General features: G+C 39.3%; 1 protein-coding gene across 1 annotated transcript; it reads right to left on the bottom strand.

Moving 5' to 3' along the window:
• Positions 1 to 1,288: 1,288 nt before the first annotated feature.
• On the bottom strand, positions 1,289 to 19,215 carry LOC144529541 (NACHT, LRR and PYD domains-containing protein 3-like). The gene is made up of 10 exons (XM_078268670.1): positions 19,133 to 19,215; positions 15,751 to 16,036; positions 15,563 to 15,655; positions 10,147 to 12,010; positions 8,030 to 8,203; positions 7,632 to 7,805; positions 4,722 to 4,895; positions 4,292 to 4,465; positions 4,110 to 4,156; positions 1,289 to 3,062 (listed from the first exon to the last, which is right to left on the bottom strand). The coding sequence occupies exons 2-10, from the start codon at positions 16,028 to 16,030 to the stop codon at positions 2,482 to 2,484; spliced, it is 3,561 nt and encodes a 1,186-aa protein (XP_078124796.1). The 5' UTR covers positions 16,031 to 16,036; positions 19,133 to 19,215; the 3' UTR covers positions 1,289 to 2,481.
• Between the last annotated feature and the right edge of the window lie 1,617 nt (positions 19,216 to 20,832).

Genomic DNA, 20,832 nt, shown 5'->3' with positions numbered 1-20,832 from the left:
CCTACCTTCTTTGCCTGCATCTTCTCCCTATTAACCTATAAAATTACGTGTTTTCTCATGCGGGACGGGAGAAGACACAAAATCAATGCATCTCTATTATTGTGCGGGCATAAATTCTCAGAGTTTTGCGGGTGCGGGCGGTAATGGTGGATGAAGAAAACAGTCCCGCGCAGGGCTCTAACCTACATCTACCGGACCAATACAGCTCAACAGTGATCGCCCACTTTTTGAATGGCTCTGGTTGCAAAACTGATTTTCCCCCATTCAATATCTCCATTGACATTTCAGAAAATGCTTATATAATGAGTTTTAAGCCTGGAACCAAGCCAACCACTTACGAGATGAATCGTGACCATGAAGTCTTTGATTCGGCGCAAAAGAACATTTTGAAAACAGCAAAAAAGGCAAAGGTACAAGACTGTACAGAAACGATCATAGACTTCAGTGGTAGCAGCTCGCTATAGCTGTTCGCGGATTCGGTAAACATTTCCATGGCATGTCACAGCCCTGTTCATTTCCCTCCATGTGGAGTACATCAAGGGCGCTTGCACACCCATAGTTCGGTAGACATGGTGCAATTCAGGGGTGAAGTTCCAACATTGTTGCATTTGGTTGGGTTTGCATTTACGCTGCACTTTGTCAAGCACACCAGACATTGTCAAAATATGAATATAACATATAAAACTGCCCGACACTTCCTGGTCTTAGAAATGGAGCAACACCAAATTTATAACCCCTTGGGTTTTCTGGTTTTTCTTTAGTGTTTTTAATATTTTAGAAGAAGGCAAACAATATGAGCAGCTGACAAGTCAGTGAATGAAGGAGAGAGCAGGCCCTGATGAGAGAGAGATGATGAAGTGTTATCGCACAGACGATGATGTGTGGTCATAATCGGTATGTATCATCTCTTAAATCATATATAAGTCCGTAAATTGTGTGCAAGGTTGAAATTGCAGTCTAGTACATGCACTGTTTTTTGTTTCACTTCCTATATTTGGGTCTGATCACATTCTCACCTAAAGTGAATTGAACTCTAGAGCACTTTGAAGCGAACCGAGACCCTTGTTTTCAAGCGGACCAGAGTTTGGTTGTTTGGTCCTGTGGTATTTTTTTTTGGGTTGCCATTTCACTATTTACTTTAGTTATTTCAACTTATAGGGCCTATCTATGAAATTAAAAGTAAAGTGCTTTACTTGCTGACTGCTTGAACACCACCGTGGCCTCATTACAGTAGACATTGTCAGACAAGGACTCCATGAAGACACCAGAGACTTCAGAAGTTCACTCCATGCAGGTTTATTTGCAACAGTTACATGTTAACAAGTAAACCGAGCTGCCCCGGATACATTAACTGACTACAGGCGATAGTCAATCGAATAGACAACTGAATATATGACTCTCTTTTTATACAGCATTTTGGGCGGTGTCAGTTGGACAAATTTATGCTCACAATTACCTCATGTTTCCGTCATCTAAGAAGGACCTTAAACTGGTTATATTTTTAATTATATTCGTTCCTACCTGTCTCCACTTCTTCCCTTTCTTAAGTGCACCTATGTCTTAGTGACCCAGACAGTTAATTGTCTGTTAGGTTCTTATGTATATGCTAGTCAAATTGGTTTATTTCAAATTATTACACATAATTTCATCTTTTTCTGGAGATTATGGGTGCTCACCATTTCCTGGTTTCCCACACAGGTTATATCAAAATATTATATTTATAACTTATAGTTTTTTTTACTAATTATATTAACTTGAGCATGGTCTAATTAGTGAAGTGGAAGACATGTTGTGTATACATGTCGAAATACCTTAAATAAATAACCTTATTAGTCATTGATCATATTATTTTGGAACATAGCAATGCACAAGTACATTTTTATAGTTTTATATCTATCATACTTTTCTATCTCAGCTTTGTCTCAAAGAGAGAACCTAACTTTATAATTGCTCAACCAAATACAGCTTTCAACCTGCACATCCTGTTTCTCTAACACAGACAAAAGTATCCTGAGACTGCTGGGCCTAAATTGTGCTTAAACATGATAGACTAAATTAAAACATGAACACAATGTGAATTGAATAACCACCTATATTGATACTTGATTAATAGTGAATCTTGCTAAACCTACATCACTTAGAAGTAAAAGTGAATATACACATTTATCTGATTTCTTGATTATAATTGATTATATGACAGACATTACAAGACTTAAACTTAACAAAACAACATTTAATAAAATATTTACAATAAGAGCGTACTTTTTCTACCACAGTCCGCACCAGAGTTCGAATGAGCTTTTAACACCGCCCCAAACCAACCAGACTATCCCACGAAACACTCCAAGGTTTGTTTAAAATGGACCAAACTGCTCAGGTGTGAAAGCAACCTACGACACTGACATTGACTTTGCATTGTGACATGAAAATACATAGGCCTACATATATGTTTTTTATGTGTGTGATCTGTGCAGCCTTGTTTCAGCAATGGTGTTTGTCTACAGGAGGCAGCGCTCCCTCCTTCATCTGACACAGAGACACTGTGGAGTCAAACCTAATCAAATACTCAAACCCAAATGCAGGATACAGGGGTTCAGTGAATGTGGTGCTAAAGGTGTGGAGGTGGATCAGTGTGTCACAGCAAACTCTGTAGAAGGACAGAGAGCCAGCAGGCCAGTCCAGATACACCGCTACTCTGTCCGAAACAGTGGTGGTCGTACATATGGCTGCCATTCTGTTATTGTTGAAGACAGAGTAACAATCCCGAGAGCAGCACACGCTCCAAGACGTGTCACTGAGGCCGAGGCAGCAGTCAGCACCTTTTCCTCTCCTTCCTATTCCTCTGTAAGTCGCTCCTACAGATACCCACCCTTTCCTCTCCACCTCCCAGTAACAGCGGCCAGTCAGACCATTTGTACACAACAGCTGCTTCCAGTGGTGGAATCTCTCCGGGTGATAAAGATATGACTGCATCTCTCTCACCAGTGTCACCGTTCTGTTATCCTCAGACAAAGAGAGGTATCTGTTGGCTGTGTTTGGGTCCAGGGTGATTTCACAGGCATCTGATGGAGAGCACAAGAAACAGTTTTAAACGTATCAAACAGCCTTACATTTATCCATGATTTCTTTCATCTTTGGTGTCAAGACCAAACTACTTTCTTATGTTATCATCATCTTAGATACATGTGAGACAAGTGAAAAACGGGAGGAGATAATCTGGGTTTAGTTAGCAGGATAATGGTGTTTAGCTCAGTTTCTGGCTCTGGTTTCATCAGAAATTCTAATTTGCTTTAAAAGTATTAAAGTAGTGAAAGTATTTTGTCTGTGATTAGCTCACCACAAAAAAAAGTGAAGGAAGAACAGCTGGTTTCTACATGTGGTTTTCTTTTTGATGCTGCCTTTTTAAGTAATTTTTACACTGTACTGCAACTTTTATACTTATATTTCACACCTTTGTTTTTCTATTTTAGCTGTTTTTATGTTCTCTTTAATGGATATTTTTAACTGCTCTTTAATGTTTTATGTAAAGCACTTTGAATTGCCTTGTTGCTGAAATGCGCTATACGAATAAAGCTGCCTTGCCTTGCCTGTACAGAGAGGTGGCATATAAAATATACTAATACCTGTACAACGTAATACAATGCAAATGGAACTGTGAATAATAACAGCTGCCTTGCTTAGTTATGGACTGCTATTGGTGATACTAACATTGTTCGTGTGTTTAAAATGTATTATTTGAAAAATGGTGTTTCTGATATTTTGTCCACCGCACAACGAACTACAGTTATAAAATATCCACAGAATCTGATCTGACACAGTGTAAATAACAATTATAACATTATACAATTATGTAATTATATTATAATCATTAAATCACATTGTACAAGGGTTTCTATTTCATGTATTGTTCTATAAATTATCATAGAGAAATCAAATTTCTGTTTGCTACTTCATTGGTTTAAATGGGGTTTTATTCCCACTGTTACAGATCAAATGTTTCTTTTTTTCCCCATGTTTGAAAGTTTAAAGTATCACAGGGTAGCATTCGCACAATAATTCTATCCATTATTGAATGGACTTATTATAAAAGTAATCCATAACACACTTACACTTCCTTAGACCAGTTTTCAACCAGCACATTCCGATATGGTCCACACTGGAGAAATAAACAAAATCAGACTGTTATATTTTCTTTTTACAAGCCAAATCAGTCATAACCTTGTTTAATATGAGACAATACGTCTTAGCTCATCAGTGTGACTGAGAAAATGTCTTTAGTTTGAAGCTATACTTGAGAGTGTCTAGTCTCCATTGTGGATCATCGAGTCCAGCAGACAGCAGTTTCACTCCTGAGTCTCCTGGATGATTGTAGCTCAGGTCTAGCTCACTCAGATGGGAGGGGTTGGAGCTCAGAGCTGAGGCCAGAGAACCACAGCCTTCCTCTGTGACCAGGCAGCCTGACAACCTACACACACACACACACACACACACACACACACACACACACACACACACACACACACACACATGCACACATGAGAGAGGGCCCCACCAGTCTTACTCCAAAGCTTTTGCTATGTGTGGTGTTATAATGTTTTAGAAAAACAAACTGCAACTACTACACTATCACAGGCATCTGTTTTCTTCGACATTTGGTGTATTCCCTAATATACAGCTGCATATAAAACGAGATTAAAATAGTCAAAGTGAAGATTCCTGACCTGAGAGTTTTCAGTCTACAGTGTGGACTCTGTAATCCAGTGGAGAGCAGCTTCACTCCGGAATCCTGCAGGTTGTTGTTACTCAGATCCAGCTCTCTCAGACTGCAGGACTGTGAGCTGAGAACTGAGGCCAGAGCTTCACAGCTTCTCTCTGACAGGTTGCTCACATTCAACCTTAAGAATTTTGAATTAAAAAAAGGCAAATTTGAAAGAAAAGTTCAGATATAAAATTCAGTTTCACTCACACTTTAATGTCCTGGATGCTCACTTCTACCCTAATTAGCACACCCATGTGGTCCAGATCTGGTAGTCACGGTTCAGTTCCGACCACAGCTGCAACCATTTACGCCAAAGTTTCAGCTTACTGCATATGGGCCAGATATGGCCAATACAAAGCATGCAGCTTTTATAGCTTTTATATGTTGCACCCAGCATACTGGTTTGTGGGTGAGTTTGGGTTGTTTATATGTGGGCCACATATGAGCGATGTAAGGAAATATAAACTAAAATGATACTGCAACTATTGTGCATAGTTTTCCATTTTTCAAAGGAGGATATAACCCATGGCAGTGTTTGTCATTTGAGGTCCAGCCTTGCTAGGAGACAAGCTGTCAATTACCATGGTGCCCTACAGACTGGAGCAGGCCACAGCAATGTATAGCCTACAGATGTTGATGACAAGTCCCCCCATTTTCAACAACCCCACATAGTACTGGTAAAATTTCTAGATAGCTAGCATTTGCAGCAAACAAAAATGTTTAAATGTAAATGTAAATAGATAGAAAATGATCTATCTATCTATCTATTTAAATTTACATTTAAACATTTGTTGAATTGTATTGCAATATACATAGAGGTATTTCTGTTATTTTGCCTGCCCTCATTGGTATAAATGGGATTAACAATATATAGTTGTTAACAAAACGTGTGGTGTCTCACTTAAAACATGAACAAGTCTGTTCATGTAAGTTAAGAATGTGAGAAATCAATATTATGTTGTTGTTTTTTTGTCTTTTATTCTTGTAATAGAAAGATGTGTTTCTGAATTCTCACGTGTCCTCCCTTCCTTGTGCTAAGAGATTATTAAAATAGTTTTAGATACAGAATTTACGAAGCTTTACTGCTTGTCCTTTCAGTCGATGATGGTTGATGTTCTGTTAATGTTACCTGTTTGTCCTGTTGGTTGATGATTGCAAAATAGTGAGCCAAGACACTTGTGAACTGTCACAGAGACCAGCTAACTTCTGCTCAGGTGACATGCCATGCCACCGTGGCAGAAAAACACCTTTTTTAACTTGCAGAAAACTACTTTTTCCTATTTGATCATGTGGATATACAGTTTACTCGTAATATGCGTTCTTCAAGTTACAGTGTTTCTGACTCACCAGTACTGTGTCCCAGCACTTCTGATTTTTGTCCACATGAGTACCCATACTTCTAGTTGGTTTTAACATTATTATTAAAAGGCTGATATCATAGACAGTACAGTCAAATATTTATACCAAATTAGGCTATATATTATGGTTTATTGGGAAAACCCAAGCAATTATATGTCAAATTACACATTCAGCACCCTGCCTGAATGTAATGATCCTTTGTTTTATAACCACATTTTCAGACATTGCAACAATTCAATTGTGTAATTTGCAGTTCATTAAGGATCTTCAGATCGAATCGTCAAATAGTCAACTATTCAGGGTCACCCCTACAAGATATACATATGAATATAAATATATGCAAGACACATGCGATGATCATGTCATGGAACTGCTAGTCTCGCTTTGCCAGACCTTCCTCCACAGCACTGCAGAGGAGGGTCTGGCTAGTCCACACAGCATTCCGGGATGTGAGAAAAACGTGCTCTGGTTTATTGACATTTCTTTAAACCAATCACAATCGTCACGGGTGGCGCTAAGCACCGGGAAAAGCCATGATGCCGCTGCAACATAGCCTCCGGAAGGAACTTTTTTTGGTGGAATGTGTACGTTCAAAAGTAGTTTTAGTCGTACAACAGAAAACTCAGATTGGACAGATAGTCTAGCTAGTTGTCTGGATTTATCCTGCAGAGATCTGAGGAGCAGTTAACCATAGTACTCATAAATCCACTTAAGTTTAAAATTCCAACACAAACAAAATGGAAGGTAAAGGACATCCGGCTGAACAGAGCAATCCCGGAAGTGGAACGTCCTGGATATAGACTATGGAACTGCTAAATTAGGGTACTGGCACCTTTCACGTGTGAAACTGGATTTCATGAAATTTTAACCAGCTCCCTTACATTACTCCTCTACCCTGATAACATATATACAAAAGTGCTAGCTTTGTTAAGACCTTAGGGTAGCTCTGATATACATGCCGTGACGAAATTCAAACTGTAAATATACGATTTATGCCGGAGCCCCGAGCCCCGGTAGTCCAGTAACCCAGAAACGGTGACTTTCCCCTGGGTATGGAGCCCAGCAGGCTCCCACTTTCTCTTCAGACTGTCTGGAGCTCCTGAAGTCAAACACGTCTTACCAAATTTGGAATTAGCCATCAATTTTCGTAAAACGGCCCATATTTGAGCTTTATATAGTTGATTTCTCGCATAAAAAAGTCTCAGAAGTGAATTTAATAACGAAATAGCAGGCAAACAATGTATAACATTGCAGTGTCTGAAGTATAAGACCTGCTGTCTCGTCTCCAATGTATGTGTATGTGGTTCCTCAACCAATCAGCGCGCAGCTCATCTAAATATTCATGAGCATACCATATTTGGAAGAAAAGCTGTCGTTCCAAATAGAGATATTCCACAGGGATGCATAAGGACCCAAAGAATAGCAACTGCCCAACCAATGTTACATACCCTATTAGGAGACCTTAAGAAACAGTGTAAAATCCCCTATATAATCATTCTATCAACCCTTTAACCTGAGTGTTTCCAGTTTACAGCATGGACTCATCAGCCCAGGAGAAAGCAGCTTCACTCCTAAATTCTGCAGGTCGTTGTTACTTAGGTCCAGCTCTCTCAGTCTGCAGGACTGGGAGCTGAGAACTGAGGCCAGAGCTTCACAGCTTCTCCAGGAAAGTTTACAGCCACTCAGCCTAAAAAAAGAATCAGAAACAAAATTAGCACACAATAAGCATAGTTTCAAACCTCTTCACCCACAAACACACAAATACATATATATTTTGTTATAGTAAAACTTATGCTTAAGTTTTGCCACAAAAATACATAAGTATTGCCTTAAAAGAGACTAAAGCAGAGCACAAACATAAAACTTGTAAAAAGTAAATTACAAATGGTTATAAAATTGAATTGAGCTGACCGTAGAGTTTCCAGTCTACAGTATGGACTCTCCAATCCAGGAGAGAGAAGCTTCACTCCAGAATCCTGCGGGTTGTTGTTACTCAGGTCCAGCTCTCTCAGACTAGAGGATTGGGCACTGAGAACTGAGGCCAGAACTTCACAGCTTCTCTCTGACAGGTTACAGCCACTCAGGCTAAAGGAGAATTAGTGACAAATATAACATCAGCCACAAACCACAAAAGACCTTTTCAATGCAGACATCTTATCATGTGGCTAGCTTTGAAACCTGACTGAAAAATGTTATTCATAAAAGAGATTAATTGAAATGACTTTCTCCAGCACCTAAGATAAAACAATAATGTAATTAGTCTGTAATTACTGAGTAGTAGGTGATCCCGATTTTTTTTTTTTTCAGTAGAGGTTGAAGAGCAGGGGTGGGTCTAGAGGGGGCCTCCCCAATCCATTGGGCTAGAGTGCTGTCAATCTGACAAATTTCATTTGATTATATTGGATCAGAGTACTGTCATTCTGCTACCTGTTCTGCAAATCGCTGCTTTCCATTTGGTAAATGGAAATATAGTTTAAACACACATTTATGGCAACTGTGTACTTTGTAGAAATGTTGAGGCCAGTTTAGAAGTACAAAATAATATTGAACTCACTGTAGAGCACTTGTTGCTGTAAAAATAAATTGTGTATTGCACTTTATTTCTGTTCTGTTTCCTATTATCTGAAAACTGTGTACAGCAAGGTTTTCTTTGTTGAAGTTTGAGGCAAGTTTATTGTCAGTGTATTACACTATATTTTTATATGGTTCTGTGACAAAAGAAAAATCTTCCCAGCCCTTGTTACATGACCAATTAATTTTTCTATTTATTTGTTTCGACATATCCAATTCTACCCAAAGAAAATGTGTATTGTATTTGGATATAAGTTAAATTAATAATGAACGTGATGTGTTTTATTTAGCAAAATGATATTGTGTTGTTCTATCCTATGCAATATTTCTTTTACTTCTAAGCAGATTTTCTATGTTGTATTCTGACAAAAATCCCCCGGGCCCCCCCTGACTGATTATTGGTCCCTCCCCTGTGCCACCCCACTTTTAAAACATCCCGGAATTTCCCCTGTTGAAGAGCATGTTTAAAAACATATTTTAACAGGAATCAAAGATACAAACATGTTACTCATTTGCAGTGGTGGGATGTAACTAAGTACATTTACTCAAGAACTGTACTTAAGTACAAATTTGAGGTACTTGCACTTTACTTGAGTCTTTTCCTTTCATGTCACTTTCTAGTTCTACTCTACTACATTTTCAGAGAGAAATATTTTATTTTTTAGTCCACTACATTAATCTGACAGCTTTAGTTACTAGTTACTTTACAAATTAAGATTTTTGCACACAAAACACATGTAGTTTATAAAATACAATGTTTTATTAGAAATTAAACTACCCAACAATATGCAGGCCTAGAAGTCCAGCTAAAATGATTAGCTGATTAAACACATAACTGTTTTGATTGTTTCCAGTTTCTAAAATGTGAGGCTTTTTCTGCTTTGAGTACTTTTACTTTTAATAGTTTAAGTACATTTTCCTAATGAGAGCATTGCGAGCTGCCGGTCCTTTCAGAGGTCGCTGCAGTTGAGTTTAGCCAAGAAAAGGTGACTGTTCTGTGTCAATGAAAGTTAAGTTTAGGCAACAAAACGACTAGTTAATATTAAAATAAAAAAATATTGTGGTTTGGATTAAAACACCGGTCCCCTTAAATAGTACTCCCAGGACACAAACACCCATTTCCTGGGTGGAAGTCTTGTATTTTCCCCTTACTTTCTCCCAGGACACAAACTCACGTCCCCCCGCTTGAAAGCCCTGTGTTTTATGATCCACCCATCCACCCCAACCTCCACTCTACGCAGACCTGAGCCGTCTTATACAGCAGCAGTAAATGTGGTGCTTACAGCAATAAATATGTGGAATATGTACAAATTACAGTGCATTACTTTTTCGTAGCTAAATGTACGAATTGAACCGCCTGAGCTGGCAATGTAAACTGTGACCCAGCCAGGGCTGTGAATCTTTTGTCAGAAATTAATTTCATGAAGTTAAATATATAATGTTGTCTATACACCTACAAGAATACATTAGAGTTCTTGACCACTGGCAACAGCCTCAGGAGACCTTCCTCTGAAGCAGAGTACTTCCTGAGGTCAAACACGTCCAGATCTTTTCCTGATGACAGTAAGATGAAGATCAGAGCTGACCACTGAGCAGGAGAGAGTTTGTCTGTGGAGAGACTTCCTGAACTTAGGTACTGTTGGATCTCCTCCACTAGAGAATGATCATTGAGCTCATTCAGACAGTGGAACAGGTTGATGCATCTCTCTGGAGAAGGGTTCTCCCGGATCTTTTCCTTGATGTACTGCACTGTTTCCTGATTGGCCTCTGAAGTACTTATTGTCTGTTTCAGCAGGCCTTGTAGGCTATCCTGACTGGTCTCTAGGGAGAGACCCAGGAGGAAGCGGAGGAACAAGTCAAAGTGTCCATCTGGACTCTTTAAGGCCTTGTCAATAGCCATCCTTTGGACCTCTGCTATGGATGGTTTGCTGAAAAGCATCTGCACACTTTGGAACTTGAGTTGTTGCATCATTACATTTTTGTTCTTGTTAATGAGTGACTGCACCACATAAACAGCTGCCAAGAACTCCTGAATACTCAGATGGACAAAGCTGAACATCTTATGCTCATACTTGTCCTTCAAGCGGCGTTCCTTTTTAAAGATCTGCGTGAACACTCCTGAGTATACAGATGCTTCGTTGAAATCAATGCCACTCTCTTTGAGATCTTTTTCATAAAAAATCAGGTTCCCTTTTTCCAGTTGGTGATAAGCAAGTTTTGCGAGCGCCTGAATGTACTGAATGCTCTTCTCTATGCCATACTTTTCTTTCGTCTGTCTGATGTGAAACATCAAGAATTCTGTGTACAACTCAGTCAGGGTCTTGGGCAGCTCTCCCTTGTCACTGGTTTTCAACACGTCCTGCAGAACTGTAGCGGTGATCCAGCAGAAGACTGGTATGTGGCACATAATGTGGAGGATCCGTGATGCCTTGACGTGAGAGAGGATTCTGCCACGCACCTCCTCATCTCTGAATCTCTTCCTGAAGTACTCATCCTTTTGTGTATCAGTAAACCCTCTCACCTCTGTCATGATGTCAACAAAGTCAAGAGGGATCTGATTGGCAGCTGCCGGTCGTGTGGTTATCCAGAGGCGAGCAGAAGGCAGCAGTTCCCCTTTGATGAGGCTAGACAGCAGGATTTCTACTCCAACTGCCTGTGTCACATCAATAGTAGGGTTTTTGTCATCAGTAAAGTTGAGCTGAAGGCGGCTTTCGTCCAGCCCATCAAGCACAAACAGAAGTTTGAATTTACTCTTATCATAGTTGGTGTTTCCTGAAGCCTGTAGTTTTGTGAAGATGTCATTTAGATCCTCCTCCCGGATGTCTTTGGTTTCCAGGATGCATTTGTGGATGAGCTCTGCCAAACGAAACCGTCTGCCCTTAAGTAAATTCAGCTGGCGGAAGCTGAAGGGGAATGTGAGATGCACATCTTGATTGGCTCTTCCTTCAGCCCAGTCCAGGATGAATTTGTGTACAAGGAATGTTTTGCCGATTCCTGCAATCCCACTGGTCAGCACTGTTCTCACAGGTGTGTTTTTTCCAGAGGGGTGTGTGAAGATATCACTGGGTTGGATTGGTTGCTCTGTTCCCCCTGGTTGTCTTGATGCCATCTCAACCTGCCTGACCTCATGCTGCATGTCGATGTTCACATTAATCCCATATAAGAGGGAGAGCTCTATGTAGATGTCATCTAGATGTTTTTTATCCATCCTTTCTGTCCACCCTTCTTGTGCACACATAAACCTGTCCTGGAGGTGTGATTGAAGTGTGCACCGATTTAATGCAATGAGTTGTGGAGGGTCAGGTTCTGGCTCCAGCAAATCTATGCAGAACAAATGAACATGAAATGAAAACAGTATCAATCTTTATATCAACAAACAGATTATGTCATATGGTTGAGGGAGAGTGCTAATAAAGTAGGGCCCAAAATGCAGACAGTTGAGGCAGCAGGATGACTTCAGTGTTCAGGAAGTTAGGTAACAGGGATACATGCAATAGAGGCTCAAAGCAGTGATCAAAAGCCACATTGCAACATTGATAAACTAATCGAGGCTGGGGTTAAACTTGTCTTTTCAATGCGACTTTTGTGTTCAGATGTGCCAGACTCAGCTGTGTCCACATATGTGTGTCCACACTTGACACTTCAATGCTACCTGCCTGATCGGATAGTAATTGGAAATTTTTTTGCACGGACATAATGTCATTCCCGGGCAATAGGTGCATCCAAAATGGCACTTTTTTGAGAGAGGGTCATCTTCTTTTCTTTATATTTTGTTTATTTTGTAGGAGAGGAAAGAGCAGCAGAGAGAGCAGGCATTAGCTGGGCTCCAGCCTCTCTCCAGCCGTTTTTATTGAAGACTAGCCACTAACAAAGCTAGTTACTTTGTTCTTTAAAAGCTCAGCAGTAACTTAAAGGGCTTTTTTAACCTGGACCATATTTTCCCATGCATTGGTGTGTAAGTGACTAATGTGGACAAACATCTTTGAAATTGGTCCAGTAGAGCAAGAACACTGTAACAGGCAGCCTCGAACCGGGCTGCAATGTAATCCTATAGGCCACTTTAGCATGGGGTCTGGCCAAAAAGATCCCAATGTGAGCAAGATCCGATCTCGAAGTGTACAGACAGTTAATGCATCCTAGCATGATCGAATGACAAAAATCACAATGAAAAGACAAGTGTAACCACGGGTTATGGAATAAAGGATCTGGGCCGGTATATAGAGAGTGGCTGATGAGGAAATGAGATGCAGGTGAGGAGGGGGGCAGGGAAGGCCAGGCAATTTGCCCGTCGCCATCTTGGTTTTTTGAAAACAGTAGAATAAAGTAAAGCATCCCCTGCTTTATCGTCTATTTTAAAATAAATGGGACAATAATTTAAAAAGTGAACATCATGCTGTATTGAAGAAAACGTCAAGCTTTTGTGATTGAGACCATGATGTCATTATGTTTTCATAATTATTGTTTACAGAGGTAATAAATTCAGTGAGCAGTAGGGTCATTTTCCCATAGACTTTTTGCAACCAGTGGAGTCACCCCCTGCTGGAAGTTAGATAGAATGCAGGTTTAAAGCCTCTGAACACCCACACAGGTGTTTTCAGTTATTCTGGCTGATTAGACTCTGCTCAGGTTGAAGATGGGTCAGAGCTTTGATGGGAACTTAGTAGATCACAACTTCTTTCTACCAATAAGGATGTTAAAGCTGTAATTTGTCCCGTCCTAACAGGAGCAACAACAACTAAAACTGCAAGCAGTTATCACGGGGTCCAAGCCTCATCGTGCCAGTTGCCCCGACGCGAGCCGACCCCGGCGAACCCAAACCCAAAGCGGAACCCAAAGCGGAACAGTGGGGAGGCAAACGTCAGGAAATATCGAGAGGTGTGTGCCGCAAGGTCTGCGGTACATTGCCGTTGCAAATATCCCAGCTAGGCTAGGAAGACAACAGATATCAGCAGAACGGGGCGACTGTTAGCTTTTAGCTCCAAAAGACAGTATGTTTCTACTAGTTATAATTATAAAGTTATTAAGTTATGAATCAGAAGTGCCGTTTGGCATCGTATACGACGCGCTTGACTATAGCGCCCCCTAATGGCCAATCTTTACCAAATTTTGTAAAGAGCGGCATGCCGAACAAGCGTCACAAGTTTGTGATCTCTGCCACTTACTGTGGCAGAGATATTGCAATTGCTAATTTCCCATTTAAATGCATTGATTTATTGGCCAAAACAAATAAACGTTGATTATAGCGCCCCCTAATAGCCGATTTTCGCCAAATTTGGCACAGAACATTGTAGTGGGATGTTGAACAATGATCTCAAGTTCTTTGTTGATAACATTTAATTTGGCAGCGATATGATATGATATGTGTGTGGCTAGGAAAATTAGTTTGGTCGTCAAATGCGCATACTTTAATGTAGCAAAATTGTTCATTGTTCCATCTGGAGATGCGATGTACCAGGTTCCGTGTGGATCGGTCACACGGCCTAGGACGAGTTCGAAAAAGTTGGTTTTGTGCATTGCACGATATTGCGAAAAAACTTTTAAGCAGAAATGGGCGTGGCCTATATCATGTCATTCAGCTTAATTCAAGGAACACGTGGATGTAAGGTTTTCTAAAGTGCAATGTGTAATGTGAGAGAAAACATTATAGCACCACCTAGTGGTCCACATGTGTAATATTTGGTAGGTGAGGTCCATGACCCATTGTACATCTACCCTGTAAACTTAAAGTTGCTCACATTAGTGTAAGTGGTGAATCCAAATGTGGGTCCCATAGGCCACGCCCACTTTGACCAATCAGTACCCTACTGTAAGGGTGGCCTCAGGAGTGAGCCTAGATGGTACCCTCCAAATTTCGTAAAAATCAGATGAGTCGTTCATGAGATTTAAACTTTTTGTACTTGTAGCGCCCCCTAGTGGCCAATTGGGTGTGGGACTTCCAGAGGGTCATGGCGAACAAGAATAAAGTTTCATGTTGATAGCATTAATTTTGGTCCAGATATGGCAAAGTTGGTGTTTTCATAGTTAGCTACACAAATTTGTTCATGCGCAATTATTATCCTATAAAAATTATTTTCATAACTTTTTGTCAGGTCGGTCTAGAGATGCTACGTGCCAAGTTTCGTGCAGATCGGTCGCATGGTCTAGGAGGAGTTTGGCAAAGTAGGTTTTCGATAAATCGCCAAGTACCAATCAGACAGATTAACTGAAAACACCTGTGTGGGTGTTCAGGGCCTTTAAGGCACTTCCACATTGGCTTCACTTTTCAGACCCCAAAGCTTTGTCCATTATTTTTACAGTCTATGCATGACCCAGGCAAAAGTCAGCATTCTAACCAGCCAATGATCTTTATAGAATGCAGAAAAATAAATGAGCATTGATCTTGTATTGTAGTGTAGAGTTACACGTATTTTTGTAATATAAATACAAATGTAAGATGTTATTCATTCAAACATAACCCTTGGATGATTTAGATGCTTACTATAGAAAATATAATGATGCTGCAAGTGTTGCACCTTCTTAAAGGAATAGTACAACATTTTGTGAAACAACATGCACAGTCAGGGGCCTTTTTACACCAAAAGGCGGCAACAGCACCGCTGTGCTCTGAAACCCATTGTTTCCAATGGCTTTCACCGTGCCGCGATTCGTTGCGTTGAGTAAAGTGCCAGCAAGCTTGTGCTGCCACAGCACTCAGGGGGCTATGGATGTGCACTAAACCTAGCGATGAGCAGAAAGTGGCATTGATCTTATCATCTAACTTTCGCAAAGCAAATAATTATATTTCAAGAATCGTTCAGAATTCATTTAACTTGAAAATGTGCAGATCCAGATTCAGATGCTAATTAAAAATGCCTAAACTGAGAGGAGCTTTACCTTCAGTCTGGCTGCTGTTGGTGGAAGAGTGAGGAAGAGAAGCAGAAGATGCTTTGCTGCTCTCTGAAATTACTCCAACATCCTGTACAACTTCTGAGAGATAAAGAAAGACACAAGAATGTTCCAAAACCTTCATTTTATAAAAACCAGGAATTTGTTTTTGTTACATTGCAGATGTGATGACTAACGTTTGGGTCCTGAACCGATGTTGGACAAACTCTGTACCAGATCATTCCTGTTGATCTTTGTTAACACTTTCTTGGTCACCTCCACAGACTGTTCATTATAGGTCTGCACTATTAGGTCCAGTGTGTCCAGCTTGTCAGCCTTCTCTAGACTGCTCTTTGGGATGGCTGGGAAGTCTTCCAGGATTTCAGACTGCTGTAGGAACCACTTGAACATCTTTAGCTCCTCCTCTCCCAGATCGTCCAGTGTTTCCAAAAGCAGCTCTTTAACAGCCGTCATCATTGGTTCCTGTTTATTCAGAGGATGTTTTACTTCCAACAACAAGATGATCAAAATGGAATCAATGGTATTGGACTAGAGCAGGGATCATCAACAGGGGGTCTGGGACCCATAGGGGGTCCTCAGAGTCAATGCAGGGGGGGCCTCCAAATTATTGTTAATTTTTGAAAGTTTTTTCAAAAATTAAAACGTCTTAACATGAATCCAATAGGGGTGGGAATCACCAGAGGCCTCACAATATCATATCATCATGATACTTATGTTACGATACGATATTATTGCGATTTTAAACATATTGCAATATTCTGTGATATATTGCGATTTTTATTACCTTTTTTCCAACTAAAATTTTTCCCAATTTCAAATTATGTCTCCCAAAAGGAAACTTTGTCAACATGTGTTTTATTTAAAAAGATACATTCCTCTGTTTGTTGTTCACTTTTATTTTATTGCTGCAAAATGGGATTGTCAAGCAGACAAACTGACCAACACATATATAATAATAGATCAATACTTGGCGTCTTTGTGTCGATACGGTATTGCCACAGACAATATCGCGAAATGATGCTGTATCGATTTTTTCCCCCCACCCCTAGAATCCAACATATTATTAGCAAATAAAAATCCCCACTGCTTACTGGTCTATAGGTAAGGTAGTCACTAAGGACATCCACAGATTAGTTTGTATAGCTTAGTATTCTATGCAAAAAAGGTATGTATAAAGGCTTTAGGCCGCCCTACACGTTTATGTAGGCCCAGTTTACTATGCAACTTCATTTTATACAATATATGTAGTAGGGGGTCCCTGCTCCATCTCTCTTTCAGTTAAGGGGTCCTTGGCTTAAAAAAGGTTGAAGACCCCTGGACTAGTGTTTTTAATGTGTGGGTCATGTTTGTCACTGGAAGGCCAACGGTCAGCTGTAAGGGACCTGCAGGGATTGTAGGCTATTTTGCTCAAGATTGTGTACTGATTGTTTATCTGTTGTTGTACAGTCAAGTGGAGATTAAGAACGTCTTTTTCTTTCTCTTTGCTTCAACAAAATACGTATAGATGTGTATTTTTTCAGTGAGGTTTGCAAACTGGGAGATTCCCTGTCTTCATTTACTGTACTTTTATAAACTAGTGAAGTCCCTATTCTGACTTCATTGTAACTACTTCCTGAGTTTTTATTAAAGCAACACCTGAATGCTTTGGCTACATCTATTACAAAATCCACATTGCCTCTATCTGTCAAAGTAAAGGCCCGGGACAACGGCATCCAGCTACCGTGGGTCAGGGTGGCATTATCAGCAGTGCTGACAGCACTAGCAGTACTAACAACACTAAATTTCAAAGGGAGGGACTCACATCCACAAACATGATTGCGCAGTCAGCCTGGCTACCATAGCAATGAATCATGGACTGTAAAAAAAAATGGACAAAGGTTCCAGGTCTGAAAAGTTGGTGCAAAAAGAAGTCTGTTTCTATGGAGGTCTATGGAAAAATGACCATACTTCTCACTTTATTTATTAACTCAGCAAACATTTTCATAATAAATGGCGCCAGTTATTTTTAAATAGAGGATAAAGCAAGGGATGCTTTAGGGCGTGGCTACACGCTGACCTGTCAATCATGACCCTCTTTAGCGTTTAGCTTAGAACAGTGCAATTGCAACCATAAACAACACTGGCTTGGCAGTCAGCCTCTCCAGCTCCATGCTCTAGTCCAAAAATCGTAATGTCCGGTTTCAAAAAACCAAGATGGCGATGGCCAAATTGCCAAATTCAAGGCTTCAAAATAGCAGTCCATAAACCATTGGGTGATGTCACTGCTGCTATGTCCATTATTTTTAAAAGCCTATGCAAAGAGAAAATCTTGGATTACAACATACATACGTAGAGGGAGTGTGATTTTATTCTCTGTTTAGGACTACATTAATCCACTATATCTTTACATAGCAAATAGTTGTTTGCTGCTATGTTAATGTTCTGAATGCCATATATAGCCCCTTTAACCAAGTGCCACCAGACTGAAAAACAGTGTTTCATCAGCCAGCTTCCCAAATGGATAACCGTCAATATATCTTCATACACTTACACCTCTGTATGTGTGTGTATATTCACTTCTTTACTTGTTTATATTAAAGCCCTAAATCTTATTTGCACTATTTTTTTTTAGATTTAAATTCTGCTTTTACTTAAGTGTTATGTGTCAAGACAGCACTTTTTTTTCTTCTTTTTTTTAAGTATAGTGTACATGTGTATTTATGTTCTTATCTATTTATTATCTCATGTTTTTATGTGTTTTTGTGTGAATATGTATGTGTTGGCTAACTGTTGTGAACCAAATTGTCCCTTGTGGACATTAAAGCCATTTCAATCAATTTCAATTCAATCAATCATGTGTTTTGTGTTTTTGTATTTTAATGAGCATTGTTGGAGGTGCCTGAGACCTTGGACTTTTTATTGCCAACAACTACTTCTGTTATTGTGCACACAATACATAAAGAACCTTGAACCTTGGTTGGGTGTAGTCAGAAATGTTCCTTATAATTGTTAGTGTGTAATTTCTTTGTTTGCGGTTAACATGGTGATTTGCATGGCAGTATTTCACATTACCTGTTTGTAATGGTTCAGTTTTATGTCAACAGAAGTTACATTTAGGGAAGTAAATCAAAGGGAACTAAAGTCACTATTACAAAGTTTTAACTAAGAAATCTACAGCAATAGATTTCACATTGTCTAATATAGGCTTATACAGGGTTTAAGCAACTTAAAAGATAAATATTCATTCAAAAATAATATATTTCTACTGTTAATTATCACCATATCTGCTGTACAGTCTGAGGTTTCCTCAAAATCATGAATTCACTCATAAATTGGCACACTATTTCTGCTATTGTCTCACATCTCACTAATATTGTAACATGTTACAACTTGTCTGCCTCAATATTGTAACACTAAGAATACCATGAAAAATGAAAAATGGATTCAAAGAAGGTGTTGGCCCCCAAAATCACATAACAACTCAAATGAATATTCAAATATACATCTTATCTTGTAGTCAACCTTATATAACTATAGAATAAATGTCAATAATTTGTTTATTAAACATGGACAACTCACATCCAAATGAAGAGATTTTCATTCCTCATCTGTAGAGAAAACACGCTGCTGTTACTTCCTCAAAACTTCACTCTTTAAGTTGGAGTAACAAGTTAAAAGTCTGAGGTGGACAAATCAGAGTAGGTATTAATTCCCTGAGTACAGCCTCCCAGGCAACATTTCCTTGCATGCTGTTTACAAGCCCTGCCCATCTACGGTATTAAAAGTATTTAAAGCCTTGTAAATCTGCCATTTAGACAGGTACCCTATCATTGTCATGATCTAAACCCTGAACTTAACCATCTACCCCAACCATCTATTATCTTATGTATTTAATTAGTATTTACCATTATTTATTATTATTTTGCTGGCAGCAGTACATAGAAGGGAGAAAGTGTTGCCTGAGAGGCTGAGGTCAGGGAAGAACACAAATATGGAAGTTTAGTTTTTCTCTTTGTCCACTAGATGGAGAGCTTTGTCTAAATCTTGCAGACTTACTGTAGCTTCCCTTTCATTCCTGTGGTGGACTTTTCAAACCTGAGAGCAATGTATTGATAATACAATATTTTGAGACAGGAGAAAAGGTTTTTGTATTTAACTTATAGTTTGTAGTTACAGTAAAATACTTGTACTTACACTGACCTTATCTTTTCTGGTAGACTTTTTCGCCATGATCTAATGCCGGCAGAAGAGTAATGAGACGTGCTTTTACATTATGAAGGCTGAAGTGGACATCCTAAATGTATTCCACATCAAGGCCCGTGGACTGTCCGTGACACTCAGCCTCTTCCTCATTCTTCTGGGTCTTAACACTACTGATGAGCAAATGCCTTCAATACCTTTCTGTTTGTGATGCTGGAGCCGTTGTGAAAAGGAACACTTAAGTGCTAATACCATAAAGCACACACATGTTGTGGAAATCCTACACACCCTTTTAGATACTTACTACACTTATCATCAATCATATCTGGCACATACACTAATTCATTCTTTTTTTTATTTTACAAAAAAGAGCCATAAGAATCATCAGTAGATGTCGATACAGAGATTTATCAAATCCATTGTTTGTTCAGTTAGAAGTTGTTGAAATTTAATTATCTAGTAGATTACAGTATTCTGCAAATTATGTATGACGTGCACAAAAGAATTTTGCCTGCCAAAAATCCAGAGAAGGTTTGAAAAAGAGAAAGTAATTCCAATTTAGAAGGAACGAAAATATAAAAAAAAAAAACTAGATACAGAACCAATCTGAGGGAACGTTGCATCACAGTGAAAGGAATCAGTTTATGGGACAATCTCAACAGTCAAACTAAAGAATCTAAAACAAACATATTTAAAAATAAAATAAAATTAAAGCAAATATGTTGAGTAAATAAAGTGAAATGTGTTTGTTCTATTCTTTTGTGACTGGTAAAGGGGGCAGTGGGGACGGAAAGAGTTTTATCATTTAATTATTTGTTCTGCTCCTTTTCATTCAGGACTTGAGAAATGGTGTTTGCATTAGGTTGTTTGATGGACAAACTAAACAATAATAATGATAATAATATGAATCTGAACTTTGCAGCTTTGCATGTTAGTGGAGACGTCTTTGGCCTTTTTTGTACAGGATGTGTTTTTGGACCAGTCCAGTTTATTGTTGAGGTGAACACACAGGTATTTGTATGTCTCCACCATCTCAATGTCGACACCCCTGGATGTTCAGCGGTGTAGTACCAGGCCCA

Source organism: Sander vitreus, chromosome 15 (genome assembly GCF_031162955.1).
Source record: "Sander vitreus isolate 19-12246 chromosome 15, sanVit1, whole genome shotgun sequence".
NCBI classification, from domain to species: domain Eukaryota; kingdom Metazoa; phylum Chordata; class Actinopteri; order Perciformes; family Percidae; genus Sander; species Sander vitreus.
Note: the sequence above shows the minus strand (reverse complement) of the source record. Positions and strands in the feature narration are given on the sequence as shown.

What these genes read in the sequence shown, in the direction of transcription:
- LOC144529541 (XM_078268670.1), bottom strand. Translation starts at nt 16,030, where the DNA reads ATGATGACGGCTGTTAAAGAGCTGCTTTTGGAAACACTGGACGATCTG. An exon ending in CATCGGTTCAGGACCCAAAC is followed by an intron (nt 15,656 to 15,750) that starts GTTAGTCATCAC and finishes TTTATCTCTCAG; the next exon opens with AAGTTGTACAGGATGTTGGA. An exon ending in AAGAACTCTAATGTATTCTT is followed by an intron (nt 8,204 to 10,146) that starts GTAGGTGTATAG and finishes ATTCTCCTTTAG; the next exon opens with CCTGAGTGGCTGTAACCTGT.